This window comes from Dermacentor variabilis, chromosome 10 (assembly GCF_050947875.1).
Source record: "Dermacentor variabilis isolate Ectoservices chromosome 10, ASM5094787v1, whole genome shotgun sequence".
NCBI lineage: Eukaryota > Metazoa > Arthropoda > Arachnida > Ixodida > Ixodidae > Dermacentor > Dermacentor variabilis.
The window spans coordinates 79,895,779-79,917,141 of NC_134577.1; the positions used below are offsets into that span (position 1 = coordinate 79,895,779).

At 48.9% G+C, this 21,363-nt stretch overlaps 1 protein-coding gene across 1 annotated transcript; it reads right to left on the reverse strand.

Annotated features, from left to right (window-relative positions):
• Positions 1-4,404: 4,404 nt before the first annotated feature.
• LOC142559620 (uncharacterized) lies at positions 4,405-12,000 on the reverse strand. Its single transcript, XM_075671196.1, has 4 exons — positions 11,913-12,000; positions 9,040-9,160; positions 5,958-6,254; positions 4,405-4,652 (listed from the first exon to the last, which is right to left on the reverse strand). The coding sequence occupies exons 1-4, from the start codon at positions 11,954-11,956 to the stop codon at positions 4,479-4,481; spliced, it is 636 nt and encodes a 211-aa protein (XP_075527311.1). The 5' UTR covers positions 11,957-12,000; the 3' UTR covers positions 4,405-4,478.
• Between the last annotated feature and the right edge of the window lie 9,363 nt (positions 12,001-21,363).

The window sequence follows — 21,363 nt, forward strand, 5'->3', positions numbered from 1 at the left end:
CCAGAGCAAATTCTTTGCCAGTTCACTCACACTTTCACATCCAAAAACATTTGCCACCAAGTCCAGGCACAGTTCCACTGATGTTTACCAATTCACCCCCACTTTCACGTCTAAAAATATTTGGCACACAGTCCAGGCAGAGCTTCATAGATAAACAGCTTGAGAGCACCCTACTGATTATTGTGCAGTCCCGCTGCTGGAAATAGAACTGCCGCACATGCTGGTAGTGGTTTCAATCTAGACACACTTGCTGCCCTGGACAGGTATGTTCAGATATCTGCACTGGTGCTCCATTTTGTCGAAGTAGACACATTGATGCACTACGCTGGTAATTGAAATGTTTTGAATGCACAAGTATTGGCTTCACCAGAAAGACTTGCCCACATACCACCACTGGCATATATATGCACTTGCCCTTCACTCAGTAGCATTGAACTTAAAGTGTTCCCTATGTGGGAGCCATGTGTAAAACCGGTGTCACACGACCACTCTCGATCGCGATCAAGCCCGATCCGGATCGAAATTATCGATGCGACTGGCTCACTCTCGTAGCTTGCGCAGAGGAGCCATCACGACCGAGAAATTCGATTTGTAACGGACTGGATAGCGGCTAAAAAAGCCCCGTGTGAAACCGGTATCAAATAATGCACAGACGTACGCTAGGAAAATGTGTTGCACAAGGACAAAGAACTGCGACATGCCCTGTTGTGCGAAGCGCGCGAACAGAACACATGTATATATATATTAAAGAAAAACTGCGAGAGCGCTTCGCGAACTCCATGCGCACACATGGCACCCGCACGAACTCGGCAGGCCGCCGTAAAGCGCGAAGGGCGCACAGCGTACATTCCGACACATGTCCCAAACTGCAAACAATCGTACTACCTAAAGCATACAAGTTATTTTATACCAAGGGCATACTCGACTCACGTATGCAGTATGCGCAAGCGAGTTATGCAGCGTACATGCTGTATCCATTCGCCAAATAGTAAAATTGATAACAAGCACAAAGCTACAAGGGACTCAATACATTACTACCATTTGAGGCGTCAAATAAAATCGAATTTGGCCGTTTCATATATTGGACACAATATATGGACACATGTGGTACCCGGTAATACCATGAAATACCCATCACGTGGGTAAAGGGGGCGAAAACACAATCGAGAACCTGAAGCGCAAACGATAAAAGCACGGTACGGTGCACGCAAAATTCTGTCAGTGCGCTGTAGCGCGAGGGAAGAAAATAGGGCGAGCACTTGACCTCACCTTTTGGGATACCGCACTAGTAGTGAAGCATTAAAAAAAAAAGCCTGTTTGAACCAGTTCCCTTGTCTGCAACACTCTTGCTAAACGGGAGACTAAAATACCACGATGATGGCTCTATTGCGGAGATCAGCAAGGTGCGCACAGACAGAAATTTTGCCGCCTTTCTTCGCATTCTGCAAAATGCTTTCTTGTTAGCATCACGCATAGCGGCCGACCCCGACGCTAGGGACACACAGGCACGATGTCGTCCCTCTAACTTTCGTCCTTATACTGCCCTTAACGCGTTAATTACAGCGGCAGTGAAAAGGCGCCTCACATAACATGACAATGAACTTGAAGAGCTGATTAGTGCCCTCCACTCCGCGCCCTCCAATTGAAAACACTACTGATTTCCAAATTAAACTACACAAACAGATCGCACAACCCAAACTAATCACAGAACGTCGTTTTCTTGACGGCAAAACCCTGCAACACTTACATGACAAAGGGCAGCGGCAGCACATTCAGAACAGCCGCTATCATACCACAGCGCAATGCAAGTGCGATAACGTTATTATGCCCGGCTCAAACAGATCGCACAACCCAAACTAATCACAGAATGTCGTTTTCTTGACAGCAAAGCACTGCAACACTTACATGACAACGGGCAGCGGCAGCACATTCAGAACAGTCGCAAACAGACCATAGTGCCATGCGAGTGCGATAACGTAACTATGCCCGGCTTCACGAATAACGTGGCCGCCTTGATCACATAACAATTGAAAACACTACTGATTTCCAAATTAAAACCACACAAACATATCGCGCAACCCAAACTGATCACAGAATATCGTTTTCTTGACAGCAAAACACTGCAACACTTACATAGCAAAGGGCAGCGGCAGCACGTTCAGAACAGCCGCAAACACACCACAGCGCAATGCGAGTGCGGTGACGCGACGACGCCATGACGACGCGACTATGCCCCGGCTCGCCCGGCTGCCCGGCATCACGAATCACGTGGCCACCTTGGTCACATGATTTGACGACGGTATCGCCACCTTGCGCAAGGTTGGATCGCGTTGATGGGTTGTTGAATATTGTAGAAGCCGCTAAAGAGGCTGACGCGCCGTGGCGTGGCGTTTTGAGTCGTTTGCAAAACGTATTCACCCCTCGTTTTTAAGCTGTCTGGCTTCCAACGTTATCAAAACGTATTCACCCCTCGTTTTTAAGCTATCTTGTTTGGAACGTCTTTGATGCGTCGATTTTGGTCAAAAATCCGTTTCAGACGTTGAATCCCTTAATACGACGTTTTCAAGACTTTGTGTGCTACCTGGGTGCCCATCGGCACTTCCAATCAGAAACTATGTGCCTTGGGGGTCCTTAACTCTATTCAGCAGCTCAGGGAGGCCCACCTGACAAACAAGTACACACGGCTTATGCAGACTGCCCCGGGGCGTCGCCTGCTGGACCGCCTGTGCATTCAACACGATTGCGAACCTGAACGCACAGAGCACATCCCAGAGCTTTGGCGCACCAAACTCTGAGTGCCCCCTCTCACTCGTAATATGACAAAGGAAACACATGAAGTAAGAAGACACGCGCGTGCCAAAGCGCAAGAAAGACGGCTTGGCTCCCGTTCTGGGGTTAAGTATATTGATGTAGCCGGACCATCGCCCAGGGGATATTACACGGTGGCGGTTACACATTGGGGAACTCAGGTGGATGGACTCTCATTTAGAGCCGCGAATCCAAACCAAGCAGAGGACGTTGCTATCACCTTGGCGGCTGCAGACCCAACATCGCAATGCATACTTACATCTCGAAGGGCCTGTGAAAGCTACTTGGCAGGGGAAATCTCTCCGCTAGCCAGCGAAATTCTCAAACTCTGCGTCAGGGACCGAGATCCCGCGCCAGAACGAGTAATCTGGACTCCAGTCCATCAGGGCCTCCTAAGTAATTAAGCTGCACATGCAGCGGCCCACGCACTCATTCTCCGGGAGCCTCCTCGTTGCCCTAAACGGCCCAGATGTCCTACCCCTCTATGCTACGGTTCAGTGCCAATCCGAGATTACTTCTGCGACCAGCGCCGGCAGTATACCCCTCCGGCAAAAGGCCCATCCAGAACAGAAGAGTGCGTCCTACGGCGCCTCCAAACTAATACGCTGCTCTGCCCAGCAATAGTTAAACATTTCGATCCAAATATCGGCGGGCAATGCCAGCACTGCATGCGGGGATTTGGCAGATATATATCACATGGTCTGGGCCTGCCAACAGGATCCCAAGCTATCCCCTACTTCCCACCACACTCGAGAGAACTGCTTGTTGGCCTATAGTTGGTGCTTGCTGAAAGACGTTTTTTTTTTGCCGCAAGTTAAAACACACACAAAAGGAAGGCACAAGGACAACACGCCCGTGTTGCCTTTATGTATCTTCCTTTTGTGTGTGTTTTAACTTGCGGCAAAAAAAAAACATGTCTTTTAACACTCGAGAGAACTGGGAGGCGACCCTGCTCAGTAGCTCCGGACTAGAGGAACAACGAGCTCTGTTCCAACGGGCCGCGAGCGGCGGCTTCGACCAATGATGTCCCGGACTAAGGACGACACCTAGTTTAGCGGAGCCTACGAGCTTCGCCCTCCCTTGCTGAATAAAAGTTTTCATCACCACCTTCGGGGAGGAAGGGAAAAAAAAATAAGTTAGGAGACAGCATTACGTCACGCAGCCAGCCTTGGCAACAAGCGAGCGCTGCGTGCAGCCAGCACCCCCTTGCCCCTCAGTGGCGGCCCAACACGTGACCTCTTGCGTCGAGATCACGGAGCATGAATCGAGATTTGCCGAGACGTTCGGTCGCGCCTCCTCCAAGCGCTTTTCTTCCTCTAGCTGGGCCAGTGCACTCGGTCTCCCCGTTCCAGTGGAACAACGCTGGAGGAACAGCCCCAAAAAAAACATGCAAGCGTGCACTGGTGCAGGCTGCTGGCTACTCCTTCAGTCTGTCTCTCAAAAAATGGCGGCCGCATACCAGCGTTGTCCGATTTTAGAAGAGGCTTTCCCGCGCTTTCTATGTAAGGTTTAAAATAGCTATAGCGATGACTTGCTGGCGTACAGACGTGTACGCCGGAATGTCAGGAGATTACACCTATAGCGCTGTTTGTGACACATTTTATTTTTTCGACGCTCTGTATAATAAGGAAAGCGTGCGGGACCTTTCAGGCTAAATTCGTTTTTTTTTACTACGAAGCTACGCGGTACGTTGGTTGTTTCGCAGCCCGATCAAGGACGACGTCTTTCGTAGTTTCGACACGCTTGTAGCCAGGTCCGTAATTTGTGGTGCAATCAAATTCCCTGTCCAGTTCCACGTCGTAGAGAGCCCATCCATCCGAATATTTCGGCATGTACTTGAAGTACTGCAGGCAGAAAGAAAAGAAAAAGAAAACACACGAATCGAGTAAATCGTCGACATCTTTTTACGGTTCTTACGGCGTAATTTTTCGTCGGCAACTGCAGCTGTCAAGTTACTTCTGTACAAATCCTTAGTGAGGCCTAAACTTGAATGTGCATGCTCTATTTTCGACCCTTCTACTCTAAAGCTAAAAAAAAAGATACCATCGAATCCATTCAAAACCGAGCTGCTCGTTTTATTGTCTTGAGTTATTCTCGTCATGCAAGTGTCTCGTCAATGAAACTGACCCTTGGCTTGCCTAACCTAGAGTTACGTCGTAAATTCTTTCGCCTATGCCTTTTTCATAAGATTTATTACACTAACGAAGCACTTAAGGATGAACTAATTTCCCCGACATCATACATATCGTCACGCACGGATCATCGTTTTAAGGTTGAAGTTCCAATTTGTCGCACCAACGTTTGTTTTGATTCCTCTTTGCCAAGAACTACGAATGACTGGAGCCGCCTCCCTGCCTCCATCACTGCCACTTCTGACGCCACAAACTTCAAGAATATTGTTAACGAATCTATTTGCAATTATCACCCCTCCTTCATGTAATGCCCCTGGGAACTTGAGAGTATGACAATAAATAAATAAATCTATATATCCACTGCAAGACTCTGCAAGACTCTCCGACCCACGCCCAGTCTGCAGGCCTTATGGGTCTGCAAGTTCTAGCACGTGAGTCGAATCACATGGACTCGGGACCACGCGATCCGGGTCCTATGCGTGACTCTTGGTTTGAGTCGGCCCAGCGGAACAACAACAACAACAACAACAACAACAACAACAACAACAACAACAACAACAACAACAACAACAACAAGCACCGAGTAAGCCCAAAGAAAATAAATGAAAAAAGAAAACGTTTCTTTTTTTTTTTTTGCTCGAAGGCTGAAGCACTTGCAAGCGATAGCGAGGTTTAGCGCTGCGCTCGATCTGTTCAGACGGTGTTACAAGTGTGCGCTGGTGCGTCAAAGTTCCTGGCGCTCTTTTAATTAAACGCTTTGAGAGACGCCGTTCACGTAATCTCTTGCGATAGCGTCACACATAGCGTCAAGACAAAAACTCACCAATTCCGCCAATTGTGAGGCAGTTACGCCCGGACCTATATTCCGCTGCGCAAGGATATTGCCTGCGTATGCCTCGCACCTCCGGCAGCGCTGCGAACGACTTTTGAGGTGCGCAAGTCGGGAATTCCGGCGCGCTGTGCGCCGCCCCCGCTTAAACGCAGCCCCCGGACGCCGGAGATGAAGTTTGTGCGTACCTTCTGAAAAAGTGTCCAATAATGCTCGAAGGCGTACATGTAGTTTCCGCCATCAGTGACGGCGTACATCGAATAGTTGTCCTTGGAGTACCTGGCGTTCGGTATTTTATCCAAGCTCATGGAGCAGTACGCTCCCATATCGGTCATGTAGCTCATTTCGCAGTCGTCGCCAAGGTCGGTCAGGTTCGGCTGTCGGGGTCCTCTGCGGTAGATCATAAACGCCATTGTGGAGGCGAACAGGATGCGATACACGTCTCCCTCGTCCCGGCTTCTGTTGGACATGTAGGCGGCAAGCTCCTGACAAAGAGAGAGAGAGAGAGAGGACGATGATGCGCTCGCGCATATAGGGTTATCTACCAGGGTTGCCAACACCCGAGTTGAATTCGGGTCGGTTGAGGGAGGGGAGTGGGGCGCTCGAGAGGCGGAGTTTAGCTGGCGACGACCGACTCTGTCTGTGCTTGGCCGACGTACGTGCAACAAAGTAAACTATTTTTTGTTTTCAGTCATACCGGTGTCGCGGTTTACAATAAATGTACGGCCCAGTTGCTTGACTAACACGGCCACCAATACGGAAAGAGGTATACTGTATAAGTGTTCGGGCCTGTACGACAGAACAAGAACTGCGACAAAGACGAAACCTCCTGTATGTTTACGACAATGCAACAGCAGAAGAAAAGAGAAGAATGTACAAACTAGCTGTCACATATTATGAAAAAAGAAAGGAAATGTCGTCTATTTGATTTTATCCAGTAGAAAGAAAAAAAGAAAAGCAAAAGTCGGGACATTTGGCCGTCGCGACAGGGTAAAGTCGGATGCGGGGCGTTTACTGCAAAGCCGGGAGCGTCCCGATAATGTCCCGAGGCGATCCCTACCAGAGGCGACGTGACGCTCTTCTGTGCATCAGAAAACCATGGAAACGGAAACGCGTTGAACCGCCGGGGTTGCTTAGAGGCTATGGTGTTGGGCTGCTAAGCACAAGGTCGCGGGATCGAATCCCGGCCACGGCGGCCGTATTTCAATGGGGTCGAAATCGGGGAAACACCTGTGTACTTCGATTTAAATGCAGCTTAAGGAACCCCCCCCCCCCCAGGTGGTCCAAATTTCCGCCGAAACGATTCAACCTTTTTTTTCTTCTAAATTCTTGGAGTTTCAATATCATTATTTCACCCATTAAAAAAGGGTTGGCATAAGCTCCTGTTCGTGTTAGCACCAAGCAAGGATGTACACGATTAAGAAAAACAAGCAGCGGGAAATTGCTCGCTGAGAAGACCGATAAACGTACAGTGTGAAGCAACTTGATAAATAATGATATTCAAACGACCAAGGATTTAGAAGGAAATAAACAAAGAAGATTGAATCGTCGCGACGGCATGCCAAAGGTTGCTGTAGGTGTCGGAGTCCTATAGTCGTAACAAAAATATTTTTGGACAGTTCTGATGGCGTCCACGCAACAGTGGTTGCTTGTGTGCTGTCAAATGCTCATATTCCGCGGACTAAACCTCGCGGCACGGTGCGACAACGCGCTCGCAGCGAAAGCGAAACATTGTGTCCGGACAGGCATGCAGACGCGCAGTCGGTCGCAGCGGATCCGTGCGATCGCTGCACTGATGCTTCATTCTGTTATGCTCCATTTAGTTATACAGACAGCACACGGCAAGAGCGTATCTCACATGGTTTCACGCAAGAAACCGGTTCGGGGGACTCCATCGCGACGACCGCGGTCAGTGCGCGTTCACTGTAGATATCCCGTAAAGAGACGTCTGTAAACCATTTTGTGCTTTCTGTTTGCCCAAGATTATTATTTCTACAGTAAGAAACTTCCTTCGTTCCGAGAGTACTTGCAGAAATGTCCAGGAGGGCTCCCGCGTGGTGTTTTTATTGAGCGCCGACAGCCAATTGAACCTATGGGGAGCGCACCGCGTTATCCCTCATACTACGCAAGCGAGGCGTTTCCGACAGATGGCGACTCCGTTAGTCTTCGCCGACTCCGTTAGTGTTCGCCGAGTAAGAGGCGATTGGAGGTTTATTGGAAGTAGGGAAACGACAAAAGATGGAGGCACAGTTCGCAAAAGCACAGTTCGCAATAGGGGATCAGAAAATTTGGATGTGGTAGTTCACCGGGTTTTTTCCCTTTTTTGATTGTTTAACCTAGGTAGGACATTAAGCAGTATAATAGCAAGAGCTTGGTGGCGCAACCCACCGCCCCGTTCCAAAGGGGGCGCTCATAACATCCATCCATCCAGCCGCCGATACTAAGGCTGTGTTCCAATACGCGCCGTAGACGCCTAAGTAGACGGCTAAGTGGACAGCGGCCATCCTAAGTCGCGTTCGAATTCTCACGAAGACGTCAAAGTAGACAGCTTCGCGAATACAGCATCGAAGTCAAAGACGACACAGGCTGCTTTCCTGTCCAAACAAGATGGCGGCTGAGCAGGACAGTTGGAAAGCCGAGAGGAAGGTCGCCTGCGCGCCCGCGCGCGCGCACACGCACGCACGCACGCACGCACGCACGCACGCACGCACACACACACACACACACACACACACACACACACACACACACACACACACACACACACACACACACACACACACACACACACACACACACACACACACAAACAAACAAACAAACAAACAAACAAAACGTAGACACGCGATTCTACGCCCTTAATGTCAGCTACATAGTGTTTTTCGTAGGTTTTCAGGCGCAATGTATTAAAATAATGAAATAATGTGTGCTTTTCTCAACTTTTTCTCGTCGCTGCGAGGTGGCATCAAATCGCAGACGTGTTTTCTGTACGTCTTCCAGACGGCTAGAAACGCGTTCCATTACATGGCATCCAAGCTGTCTCTGCTATATCCTTAGCTGTCTACGCGGACTGTCTCGTGCTGGTCAGAATTGGAACACACCCTAACTCTATGGCAGGGGAGCCAAACAAGTTGGCATCGATTAAAAACTACCGGGGACCAAACATTTCCGCGGCCAACACGCTCGAAGTTTCGGAGCGTCACGTGTTGAGCCGATACGGCGAGGGAAAAGAAACAGAGCTCCGCGGTTAAATGCAAAAGTGGGACTCACCAACGTGGGCAAGTTGGAGACGCTCAGTTCCACGCCTGTCCTGCTGCTGACAGGATACACGCGACAGTCTATCCTGGCGGGCGACGCTATGTACGACTCTATGATGACCGTGTCGATCGTGCTGCGATGAGACGAAATCGGATCACGCTCGAGGCAGGGCTTGCCCATACTTAGATCGTTTATTTTTTTTACTGCACTGCTGTTTCCACCACTGTGTTGTTAAGCACAGCAAAGCATTGCTGCGTTGTGGATCCCGACTCGCTCTGCCAGTGGCATTGTCGTGTTTTTTTACCTAATGCCACGGCACCTTGAAGCGCCTATCGCTTATCGGAAAGCTATCACCTGACAATATATAAGATTTTTTTAAGGCAACCTATTAATCATTTCGCGCTCGCACTTGTTGATTGTAGCATTTTGCTGAGGACTCGTCGTTTTGTTTTTGCAGTGGTTAATTTCTTAAATTTCGGACTTATTGAAACAGCACCAGCTTTAATTTTCACTGAAAACGGAACTCGATACGACATTCTTAAAATGTACAATTATCATAGGTAATTTTTAGCAAACGCTGAGAGATTACTTCCTAAATTGTTGACGCGTGTAGTTCGGAGATTCGTAGCAAAGCAATGCTCGTAGAAAGTAAGGAACATAAAAAAAAATGAAATGTAGCACCGATCAGAACAACTCTATGAAACGACGTAAGCGTACAAGCAAACAGGGACGTCATAAATAAATTTTACAAAACCGGCAGAGACACATTACGACTGCTCATGTGTGGGAATGCGAAAGCGTTATAGTCCCTTAGGTGAATTTCTTTTTCCGCGCGTTCCTTGTCCGCTTAAGCCCTCACTTGCATCCTAACTGCTTCTCGGGGGCCGGTTTACGCTCGAGCCGCCCATCGCCGCAAGCCGCACCGCACGCGTGCGGTCGCGCGAAACATCGCGCGAAACAGATAGGCTACATTAAAAAATAAGATAATGTGCTTCAGTTGGGGAAATTTTGTGAGTAATCCTTATGGCCACGGCTTCAAGACGTTCGCCCCTGCATCAATCATTTGCATTGTTGCCTGCATTACCACACGTCACAGCATTGGAGCTTTCAACAGAGCCATCATCCAGTTATGAAGCTAATAGCAGTAAAGCACAGGCCCGAGTTGAATTTTTTTCTTTGGCTTAAATCTCCTAATACTGTTACAATGTAGCACTGAACCGTAAACACACAATACAGGGAATAATATGCCAGCGGAACGAAGGAAGTACTATATTCTGTAACGCGACGCACGCCAATAGAGAAGGGCCCAACTTATAAGTTATGCCGCGCTCAAAGTGGCGCCGATAGCTCATGGGATCAACTGCGTCTTTTCACAAATGACAAATAATTTATATGCACGTGTTCGATTTATTCCTATCTATTTATGTGCGGCGAATGCAAACTAGAACTTGAAGCCTAGAAAGTGCTGGCGTGTGAAAAAAATTTAATGACCGCACTGTACTCTCATAGCTTCTGTACAGTTGTGTTCGATGCATACAAAACGGAGTTGCCTGCAACTGGCCCGCAGAACATCGGCGTAATTCATGTTTCTTGGGGGCGTGCTTCAGGAGGGGACAAACATTGACATTTAACAAATGAAATCTTTACTAATTCACATGAGCACACAAGTTGCTGTGTTCTCCCGAAAAAAAAAAAATGAAATTGTAACTCGCACATGATCGACGCATGCTAAGGTTTGGTTCCGGATGTTTTATGTGCTTTCTTAATTGTTTGCTTCCACTACACACGTGACAACTGAACACCTCGCATTCCGTTTTCCCTCCTGCGTTCGTATGATTTCTTTTGCGGGGTCAGAGGAAACACTAAAAGGCAAATAAACTGTATTTGTTTACTATCTGCAGATGCATGGTGTAACTAATATGGTCGTCACTTAACCACACGTGAATCCAGAAAATTTGGCTGCTGAATCTGTGCTCACTCTGAAACCCATGCTGTATGGGTTACAGGAAAGTTGCCTGCGCATTGTTTCCACAGAAATGGCAACAATACTGTTGTCATGCGCGCGTTGTTTTACTAGCTAATTGGAAATTATAAACATACTCTTGCACGGTTTCTATGAGGCTGACTGCCAATCACCTTAGCTTTTTCCGTACTTTCATACAACAGGTCGGCTAAAATCCTCGATGAATTGTTGCAAGTCATTTCCAACGTTGCTGAACAGGACAACTTAATTTGCAAAGCTCAGGTTGCTCAGATGTTTCCCCGTTGGTGCTCACGCCTGATCCGTACCAGCCTGACATCTTGAATACTTCTAAGCGTGGAGCGAATAGCACTGGAGAGAGTGTGTCTTCTTGCGTGATATCGTATTTAATCAGTATTTTCCCGCTCTTCCTCGAAAAAGGAAATGTATAGCCATGCAATGTTCGTAGATACTTGCTAAGCTACTATTCACTATATACGCAATGCTTACATCACTACTGTTATCTCTGTGCAGAGGAATGCCTTGTCGTACTCCACGAAACCCATATATGACAGGTTGGTTATACACCGCAGATTTCTCAGTCATCTGATTGAGAACATATGGACGTGATCCTTAATTGAATACCGTTTCGAAAACCGTTGTTCTCGTCGAATTGTACAGTAAAACAAATTTAAACAGTCCCGTGCTCTTCGTATACTCCCATCACACGAGCTATAGGGGTAACGTGACAGAGTGCCGGGCGAGGTGACTCCGCTCCATTCTAACTCCCAGCTCCCTCAGGAAGCCGCTGTGTTTGATCGAATTCAACTTGAGGTTCAATCTCGTTCCGAGATTTTACACGCGCAATGCGTTTACGATCGCTCAGCTAATTATTAAGGGCCGCCAGCGAGGCGACAGAAAGCACCTGTAGTGAAATTCGAGCAACTCCTCGATCAGCTTGTCGGCCATGTAGCGACTGGTGACCTTTGCCCCGAGGAACGTCTCGGCGCCATCTTTGCCCGTCAGGAGTTTCTTCATGTACTGGAATAGTGAAATACAGAGTGCATGCGCTTTAGTTCGCCTTCGTCATCGGCCAGACGATAAGTTGAGAAAAGCAGGCGCGCATTCGTGGTGAGTCGGCCGCTTCTACGCAGTGTAGTATAGTAGGAAGCTGCCCGAAAGGTTACGGTGGTTTCCGAGTGTGCAGCGGGCGTACGTGAAAACATCGATTTAGTTACATCCCTGGTGTATATTCAATTTTAATGCGTTTGCATTCTTAGGCCGCTTCACGGGCTTTCGTCGGTCGGTATGTCTGTCTGCCTATCCGTCCGCCCGTCCGTCCGTCCGTCCGTGCTCTACTGGCTTGGGCCACTAAGTATGCGTTGGTCTTGCCGAGCAGACGTTGACCCCTGGCTATGTGCCCGAATATACAACTTGCTGCTGACTGGCCTAGCAGACAGCTTCGGCCACTGTGTGCCCGAACAGCCAACTTACACTCCGTTAATTACGTAACATAAACACGATTAATTAAAATCTCTACGAATAATGAATTTCCTATCGCCAAATGACACATGCCCCCACTCCTTGAATGCTCATCGAATTAACATAGGTAACCCTTTTCGAAGGATGCTTTCTGCCTGATTTTTTTTTCTGCAAGATGCCTGGCCAACCCCTATGTGGTGTACTACATGGGGTACCGTGCAGTGAAGCCAAACAATGACGTGCCTGGTATGGAGCCTGGTAGCGCTTAAGGTTGACTTTATCCGTGTCGTGCCAGATGGCGCCGAGGCTGAGCAGTTTGGGCTCCGCCTGCAACCACTTGGGGAGATCAGGCGACTGGTCGATGAAGTCCAGGGTGGAGGAGTACTGGTAAGTGCCAGTCGAGATCGGAGGGAAAGCTAGTCCTCCGTCGCTGCCCTTTTTGTCGTGCAGCATCTGCAGGTGCAGCCAGTGCGGACACTCGTTTCCGGCGGATAAAACAGGAGGTAGTCGCGAAACCGGACGTACTAGAAAGGACACTACGCATTTAAAGACCAACTGTAACTGAATTGGCAGCCTACATAAGGCGGGAGCACTGCGGCAGATAATTAAATAAAGTGTTTTTGTTTTTTCATAAGTGGCTTTCGATGGCATAAGAACGATACGAAATTGAGTTGCTGGAACGCGCAAAAATGACCTATCATGTTTACACGCGAACAGTTCAAAACTTGTTCCACTAGCAGTATGTAGCTTCCAAAGCAGAATTGTTGGGACCTAGTATCAGAGACACGAGCAGGACGGAGCGTATAGGCGAGAAGTGGGCGTGCACAGCAGTATTCGCCATTCTTTCCTTCTTCACACTGTGCCGTTCGCGAGTTCCCAAGGTCTCGACGCTCACTTCTCTGGGAAATGCTGAATGCCTGTCTCTCTGCAGTCGCGGGCTTTTGACTACCTGCACGATATTTCCGACTCCTCGAACTCTTTTGCGCTAAGTGAAAGTCCTCGACATCTAAACCTTACAAGAACTACTGGCAAGTGTCATATAGCGCAGTAAATTTAATAGAATAACTTTTTTTTAGGAATAAATTTTGCTTTCGTTTCCCTGAAGGGGGACTGTGTCGCAACTTCACGACATAGAAGGTGATAAGTGCGAGCTGGAGATAGCGATGTTTTCGCACTCGCTTCTACTGTCGTCTGCTATGCTGCTAGGGCTGAAGTAACAGCATAGCAGACGATCGAGCGAACGAAAGTGAAATGCCGAAACGTCGGGTTGTTCTGCTCCCGTGCACGTGACCGCCTTCTACATCATGAAGTCACGGCAGGCCCCTTCCGGCTAACGAAACCAAAACTAGCCATAAAAAAATTGCTCGCTCTCCCGTAATCGATAGTAGTTGTGAGCATAAAATGGCAACCGGCAAAGGAGATTGCTTGAGCATTACACTAGCCACAAACTTAAAATGGGTGTAGTGCATGTTGGCAACGGCACACCCCACCACACCACACCTCACCGCGGCATACTGTGCACTGCTCCGTATGGTCGCTGTCCAGCTAGAATAAGAAAAACCGTTGAAGACCGCACGACAGTGAAAGAAGCCAGGCAGACAGAGCGCGCTGCTTAGCTAGAAGAATGAATTGAAATCTGTGGTTTTACGTGCCAAAACCACGATTTTAATGTGAGGCGTGCCGTAGAGGGGGACTCCGGTATAATTTTAACCACCAGGGGATCTTTAACGCCCCCAGTGCACGGGACACGGTCGTTTTTGCATTTCGCCTCCGTCGAAATGCAGTCGGCGCGGGCCGGATTTGATACAGAGACATCGTGCTTAGCAGTGCAACACCAGAACCGCTTAGCCACCGCGGCGGGTAGAAGCGCCTGGAGGAGGCGGCACGCAGCGTGGCGCCATCTCTCGAGACGGCGCCAAACCCGCGCCGCAGAACTCGCGGGCCATTGGCGTTCAGCGCTCAGCGCCAAAAGATGACAAATAAGTCTATAGTGCCCTGTATCTGCCTTTTGAACGTCGCCCTATTGGAACTGGTAGATAAGACTTCAGCGTACTAGAAGTTACAGCTTGAGTTATATAGGGAACAAACATTATGAAAAAGTCGGAATCAATATTTTTTGTATTTGTTTGGGCAGTAACTAAGCCATTGTAATGCGGTCCTGTACAAAGGGTTGGGGCCAGAGACCGCATTATTTGAAGTTTTGATTGGTTGCCCGGATAATCTCGTTTTGTTCTCGCAAACTTGCCCGGATGTTGTTGTTTGAGTGCCCGGATAATGGCGCTGGCTGTTGGCTCAAGGTCACTTTGGCGATTATATCAAATGATTAGCGACGCTCTGACGCTCGCAGTACTTTTCTTTTTCAGCCGACGCTTGTATAGGCTCACAAGTTTCGGTGGCGTTGTCGTGGTCACGCAAAAAAAGGAAGAAGAAACCCCGGTTGCTCCCAGAGCAGAGCAGCTGCGGGAAAGGGCGGTTTGATGAGTTGACAGCTGCGCCAGCGCCAGATTGTTAGTCATTAGCAAGAATTCCAGCTGCATGGGCACGCGCTCACGCCGCGCGCGCAACCAATCAGAGCCGTTTTGCTTCCGCCGAGGAGGGAAAGGGCGGGAAAGGGTTTCGCGCGTGCTGTGCTGTCTTCGTTTCCGCTCAGTTCAGTCTCGGAAAACGGATGGGACGGCCGCGCGTCGTGCGTTCCCCCGAGGAATGGGCAGCGTTCGACAAGCAGCGGCGAGAACTCGCCCGTGGAAGGGCTCGCCGTCGGCGCGCCAATTGGGCCGTTAGAGCCGCCCGAGCCCAGGCAATCCGACAGCAACGAGATCCCGAGCTGAGGGAGCGGGAGGCCGAAGCAATCCGGCACCGTTACCTGTGGGTTACTTAACCGTGGCGAAGGTCACGTGCACGTGGAACAAGCTTCGCTTACCCCCATTTTCCGGTAGAGGAAGGGTTCGTCACTTTTTTTGTAAATATAGCGGTTGGAGGTCTAAGACTTCCAACCGCTATAACCAAAAGAGAAATGGAGTGTATAAATTGTTATGTAGTACTCTTTTAACATGTTAAGCTTTAGGCGCCATAGCTATATGACGTGGCCCGCGGCAGCTCTACAGTGGCTGACACGCCCACGTTCGGTTTGCCTCGCCACCACTTCCCTGTCTTCGCGATGTGACGAGGGTGCCTGCTGCATGCTTTTAAACAGCACTGCCCTTGGCGCGCGCTTTTATTTGGGCGCGCTACTGTGTGAAGACGAAATTGGTATTTTTGGTCTAGAAGGATTGAGGGTTAATATAGTTACTGAAGGTTCGACATCTGATCTCTACATAGGAAGAGAGGAACAGTAAAATATCGCGTCAGTGTACTGCGTTAAGTACCCTCACCAGGCCGCACAGGAATTTTTTTATAAACTGGAAGCTGCAAGCAGTGCGTCTTGGACTGTCTGGTCGGACGCATTTCGATGTGGGAAGGAGGGGGCGTGAAATGCGAAAAAAAAGAAAGACGCCCGTGTCCCGTCCATTGGGGACACGTTCAAGAAACCCTGGTGGTCAAAAATTAATACGGAATTCTCCACTACGGCGTGCCTCATAACCAGATCGCCGGTTCTGGCACGTGAAACCCCTGAGTCTAGTTTAATTTTAATCTCTCGTTGGAAGCGACGCTTTCTCGAGAGGAATATTAGGGTGTGCGGATCTCCTGCTTGAAATGTTGAGCTGCTCTGTCGCCGCGCAGCCGCTTGACACTTTGAAGTCACGATTGCCGCCGCGTGATTGTCCCCTCGCGCTTGCCTCCTTGCTATGCTAAAACCTGGTGAGGGGCCCTTCAGAAATAGAAGCTCTCAGCTAACGTGTGAAACTGCTTACGTTCTTTACGTGGCTTTCTGTAAGCGATCTGTTCGTTAAAACCTATAGAACCCTGTCTCGGCAGTGCGATACCCACGTGCGCGCGATATTTCTGCGCTATTGCATTTTACGAGCGCACTCACATTCATAAAGGCGTCCCAGGCCTCCTGTCCACCAGGCCGGTAGCTGTAGGTTTGCTGGTTGATCAACGTAAGTCCCGTGTAAACGACGAACGTGCAGCCTACGCAACACAGTTCTTGTTCGCCGAATTTCAGGTCCCCGATAAAGCAGTAGAGCACTCCGGGTCGCAGCGTGGTCGTCGAGGTGACGAGGGCCATTGGGTGGGGCGCTTCTGCCTCGAATAATGGCGCGTTGCGGTACGTGACTGCACCGGACAGGTATTACCAAAGGTTAACACAACGAGGGGGATCGGCACCTAGGCTGCGAGAGACGGGGCGGCGGAAAGCAGTTAATTTACTGCGCGACCCCCTTATAAAGCCAGCAGAACCCACCGTGGTTGCTTAGTGGCCTACGGTGTTGGGCTTCTAAAAGCACGGAGTTGCGGGATCGAATCCCGTAGCATTTCGATGGCGGGGGGGGGGCGTAAATGCGGAAAGACCAGTGTATACTTAGAGATTTATGTGCAGGTTAAATAATCCCAGGTGGCCATGTAGAAATGCTAGTGCAATGAATTGTAAAGGAAACACACACGTGCACTAGATAGCGGGACGTCCTGGCGTTTTTCTGGTGCTTTTATTTCCCCGGCACGGCCGCCGCGGATGCGAGCGCCATCTGGCAGTGGTGCAAGCTCGGAACACAGCGGCGGTGACGTCGCGTGCGTCCTCCGCTGTGACTGGTTGGCCTATTCGACCAGAGAACCGCCACGCCGCAGCACCCACGGTCTCGAAAAACCAGAGAGAGGTTCACGAAGAGAAGCTTTGCATAAAAAAAGGACGGCTTATAAACGATTTCGCAACCTCGCAGTGAGCAGCATAATGGCACATCAACTGAGACATCGCGTACGGGCAACGTTTTAAACGCGATTCCGTTAAGGGCCCCGTGTCGCAGAAAATCCGGTGTCGCTGTCGGCGTCGGTGGCGTTGTCCGTGAGCGAAAATTGTCTCGTATATTTGAGTACATGTACATTGACATGCCATGTATGCGGGTTATATTGCCACACAATTCTATCATTAAAGTTGCTCGTATCGTGTTTTACATTCTTGATAAAGTTATTCCTCGGAATTTTGAGGACAGCCCACAGACAAATGTCATGAAACGAATCACCGACAGTGCATGCCTTTTATGTTAAATCTTCTCAGACTTAAATATTAAAAGTGCGAAACAATAACAGAAATCTGGAAATGGTATAATATTTTGGACTACCTCCGGAATTGGCCCACGCATGAGGCCGCGTTCCTCTCCCGAAAGCTCGCCTTATGTATATGTTTTTTACCCATTCCCCTCTGTAGTACATCAGTCTTGAGGGTACAATAAAATAAAATAACACACATAGAAAAGCGGAATTTAAATAAAACGACGAACCCTCGCTCCAGAAAACGTTTGACCAAAACCGGTCATTTGCCGATAAGTTTTCTGGGAGATAGCATTACTAATCGAACCTTCACCCAATTGCTCCCTTAAGAAGCGCCGTCGAGTTCGCCTGTGCGCCACCATATTAGGAAGTCTTGTTGGGGCAATAGGATTAAGAATGTACTTTAATAAAGACAGGAGTAGGCGGATGTGTTGCGGCAAAAAAAAAAAAAAAACAGCAATGCGATTTTCACCATACTCGGCAGAGTATAGGAAGGTATGTAGATGGTATGTGACGTATGCGCCGAAAGGCGTGAGAAAAAGAAATGCAGAAGCAGTGCTGTGTCGTTGTGGCCATAGAGTTTCATACATACTAGAAAGAACTGTGGCGCTAGTGTCTAAGGGAACTGCAAGCATGGCAGTTCAGCTAGAATGGGAATGATGGGTAGCACATTGATTTGGATTAAAGTGCATCCTTCTGGCTTTAAATGGCTTCTTGACTTGGGCAAAGGGAACCGCTTTAAGAAAGTACTGCGTTGTTAATAATTAAGTAAGCGTTATTAAAATTGCCCCACAGCAGGATTCGAACACAGGACCTCTAGCACAGAAGCCCCGATATTGAAACGATTACGCCACGGGACGCATGGACAAGCACAGCCATTGCAATTAGCAACGATTATGCGTGCTTGCAGACTCTTACTATTACTTTCTGCATTAAAGTATAAATTCCTTTGAAATTTAGGCCAATGTAGGGCATGATGAAGTGCAATAAATGAAACCGCAAGAACCTCCGGAGCCCCGAGCACGAAGATAAGACAAATCCATGGACTACCCATCATTCCCATGGTGGCTGAACGATCGCAGCGCCAGAGTTCATCGTCATCATCAGCAGCAGCATGATTACGCCCACTACAGGGCAAAGGCCTCTCCCATACTTCTCCAACTAGAGTTCGCTCTATAGTAATTGGTAAGAAAGTCTTATGCTCGTGGCCACTCTATGGGGAACCAGCGCTGGATAGGCGGCGCGTCGAAAAGATTGCGTTGCACGCCACCCTGGCGACGAAACGCGGCATATCCCAGCCGCTCGACCAGACGACACACACGTGCGCAGCCGTATTATAGTTCGTATGTTTCCGTTTTCGCGCCGCTTCAAGTGGACAGTTTTCGTAAATAAGCTAGCGCCATCAAGTGAAGAAATGACGAAAGAAGCTTTTTAAGCTTTATGTATTTCTTGCAGTGTGTCGCGGCGAGCACGTGTGTTTCTTTAACGGTTGCGCCGTGTGCCGTTGCCATGCGTGCGGGGCAGCCTGCCTCGCAAATCTAGCATCTATGACTCCTGTCGTGCTGCGCTATGGTTTCGGAAGTATTAGTTGGCCTGAAGTCCTTTCCATATTTCTCTGGCTAGACATAAACAATTCTGATGTTACTTCGCCACAGCAGTCAATGGGGAAGAAAGCTTTATCGCGTCACCTGACTCGCGCAAGCAAGGGTTTGAGTGCTCCGCTGTTGGATCCGTAACAACGCTGGCTACATTTAGCACTAATTACATAAAGTTACCGGATGCATCTCAGCGCCGAGTCCTCATCCGCATGCGCCTTTTTAAAAACACATAGGCGGCTTAGTCGCGCGTGCGCCGGCAGTATGTGCACATAACTCGTATTACAAGGCAGCTTCCCTCCCGCATAATTCTTGGCAATGAATGGATAATATTTACCTTTCGTATCCTTCGCTAGTCGAAACCTCAGCAGTCATGGAGGCATTACGGAATCAGGGTGTAGATGAGCCATATGTAAAAATACTGGAAGATATCTATAGCGGCTCCACAGCCACCGTAGTCCTCCATAAAGCAAGCAACAAAATCCCAATAAAGAAAGGTGTCAGGCAGGGAGATACGATATCTCCAATGCTATTCACAGCGTGTTTACAGGAGGTATTCAGAGACCTGGATTGGGAAGAATTGGGGATAAAAGTTAATGGAGAATACCTTAGTAACTTGCGATTCGCTGATGATATTGCCTTGCTTAGTAACTCAGGGGACCAATTGCAATGCATGCTCACTGACCTGGAGAGGCAAAGCAGAAGAGTGGGTCTAAAAATTAATCTGCAGAAAACTAAAGTAATGCTTAACAGTCTCGGGAGAGAACAGCAATTTACAATAGGCAGCGAGGCACTGGAAGTCGTAAGGGAATACATCTACTTAGGGCAGGTAGTGACGGCGGATCCGGATCATGAGACGGAAATAATCAGAAGAATAAGAATGGGCTGGGGTGCGTTTGGCAGGCATTCCCAAATCATGAACAGCAGGTTGCCATTATCCCTCAAGAGAAAAGTATATAATAGCTGTGTCTTACCAGTACTCACCTACGGGGCAGAAACCTGGAGGCTTACTAAAAGGGTTCTACTCAAATTGAGGACGACACAACGAGCTATGGAAAGAAGAATGATAGGTGTAACGTTAAGGGATAAGAAAAGAGCAGATTGGGTGAGGGAACAAACGCGAGTTAATGACATCTTAGTTGAAATCCATAAAAAGAAATGGGCATGGGCAGGACATGTAATGAGGAGGGAAGATAACCGATGGTCATTAAGGGTTACGGACTGGATCCCAAGGGAAGGAGGGAAGCGTAGCAGGGGGCGGCAGAAAGTTAGGTGGGCGGATGAGATTAAGAAGTTTGCAGGGACGGCATGGCCACAATTAGTACATGACCGGGGTTGTTGGAGAAGTATGGGAGAGGCCTTTGCCCTGCAGTGGGCGTAACCAGGCTGATGATGATGATGATGATGATGATCCTTCGCTTGGTGCGGTGGCATTGGAAGGGGCTAGCTTGGCGGTGGTATTGCGAAGGAAAAGTGGTTGGTACATATGCCGGATATGGATGGTGCATGCTATTGCTCATTTTATTTCCGACGAAATGCCGAGTGCACATTCTGCTGTTTGGTACTGGCTGCCACGGCTGACTGTCTTCACTATCGAATAAACCAAGCACACACGCGAAATTCGGTTTAGAAACCAGCCCGACACCGCTTGACAGGGCGACAAGACGGGAACTTACTCCGCGCTCGCCTGACGGCTTGTATCCAACGCCGCCTCCGTTCTTGTTCGTAGGGTTTAGATGGAAAGACGCAGAAGGATACATCCTCCCTCATCCCGACGTAGTTGTGGCACTTGTATACGCAACAGTACCGTCGGCGTCCTTTTGTTTTCCTTCGACTTTCAGCGCACGCAACGCCACTACCAGTAGCAATTTTCGTCCGCGGGAGCGGCTGAGTTGTGAACGTTCTGACCGCCAGGGCGGCGCTGTCGGTGTCGTGAAAACTCCAGCGCTGGTTCCCCATACAGATTTCTGATAAACTAATGCTTGCGCCTGCCAATGCCAGCGCTCTCTAAGTTGGTTCTCACTCCTCGTCTTAGTTAGAATTGCACTGTAAGTATATCCAGGGTCATATATCCATATATCCAGTGCATCCATCAAGACATATTCTAGATAAGCATATTCAGGTTGGCCCGCGAAAGCCGAAACTTTTTATCTTACT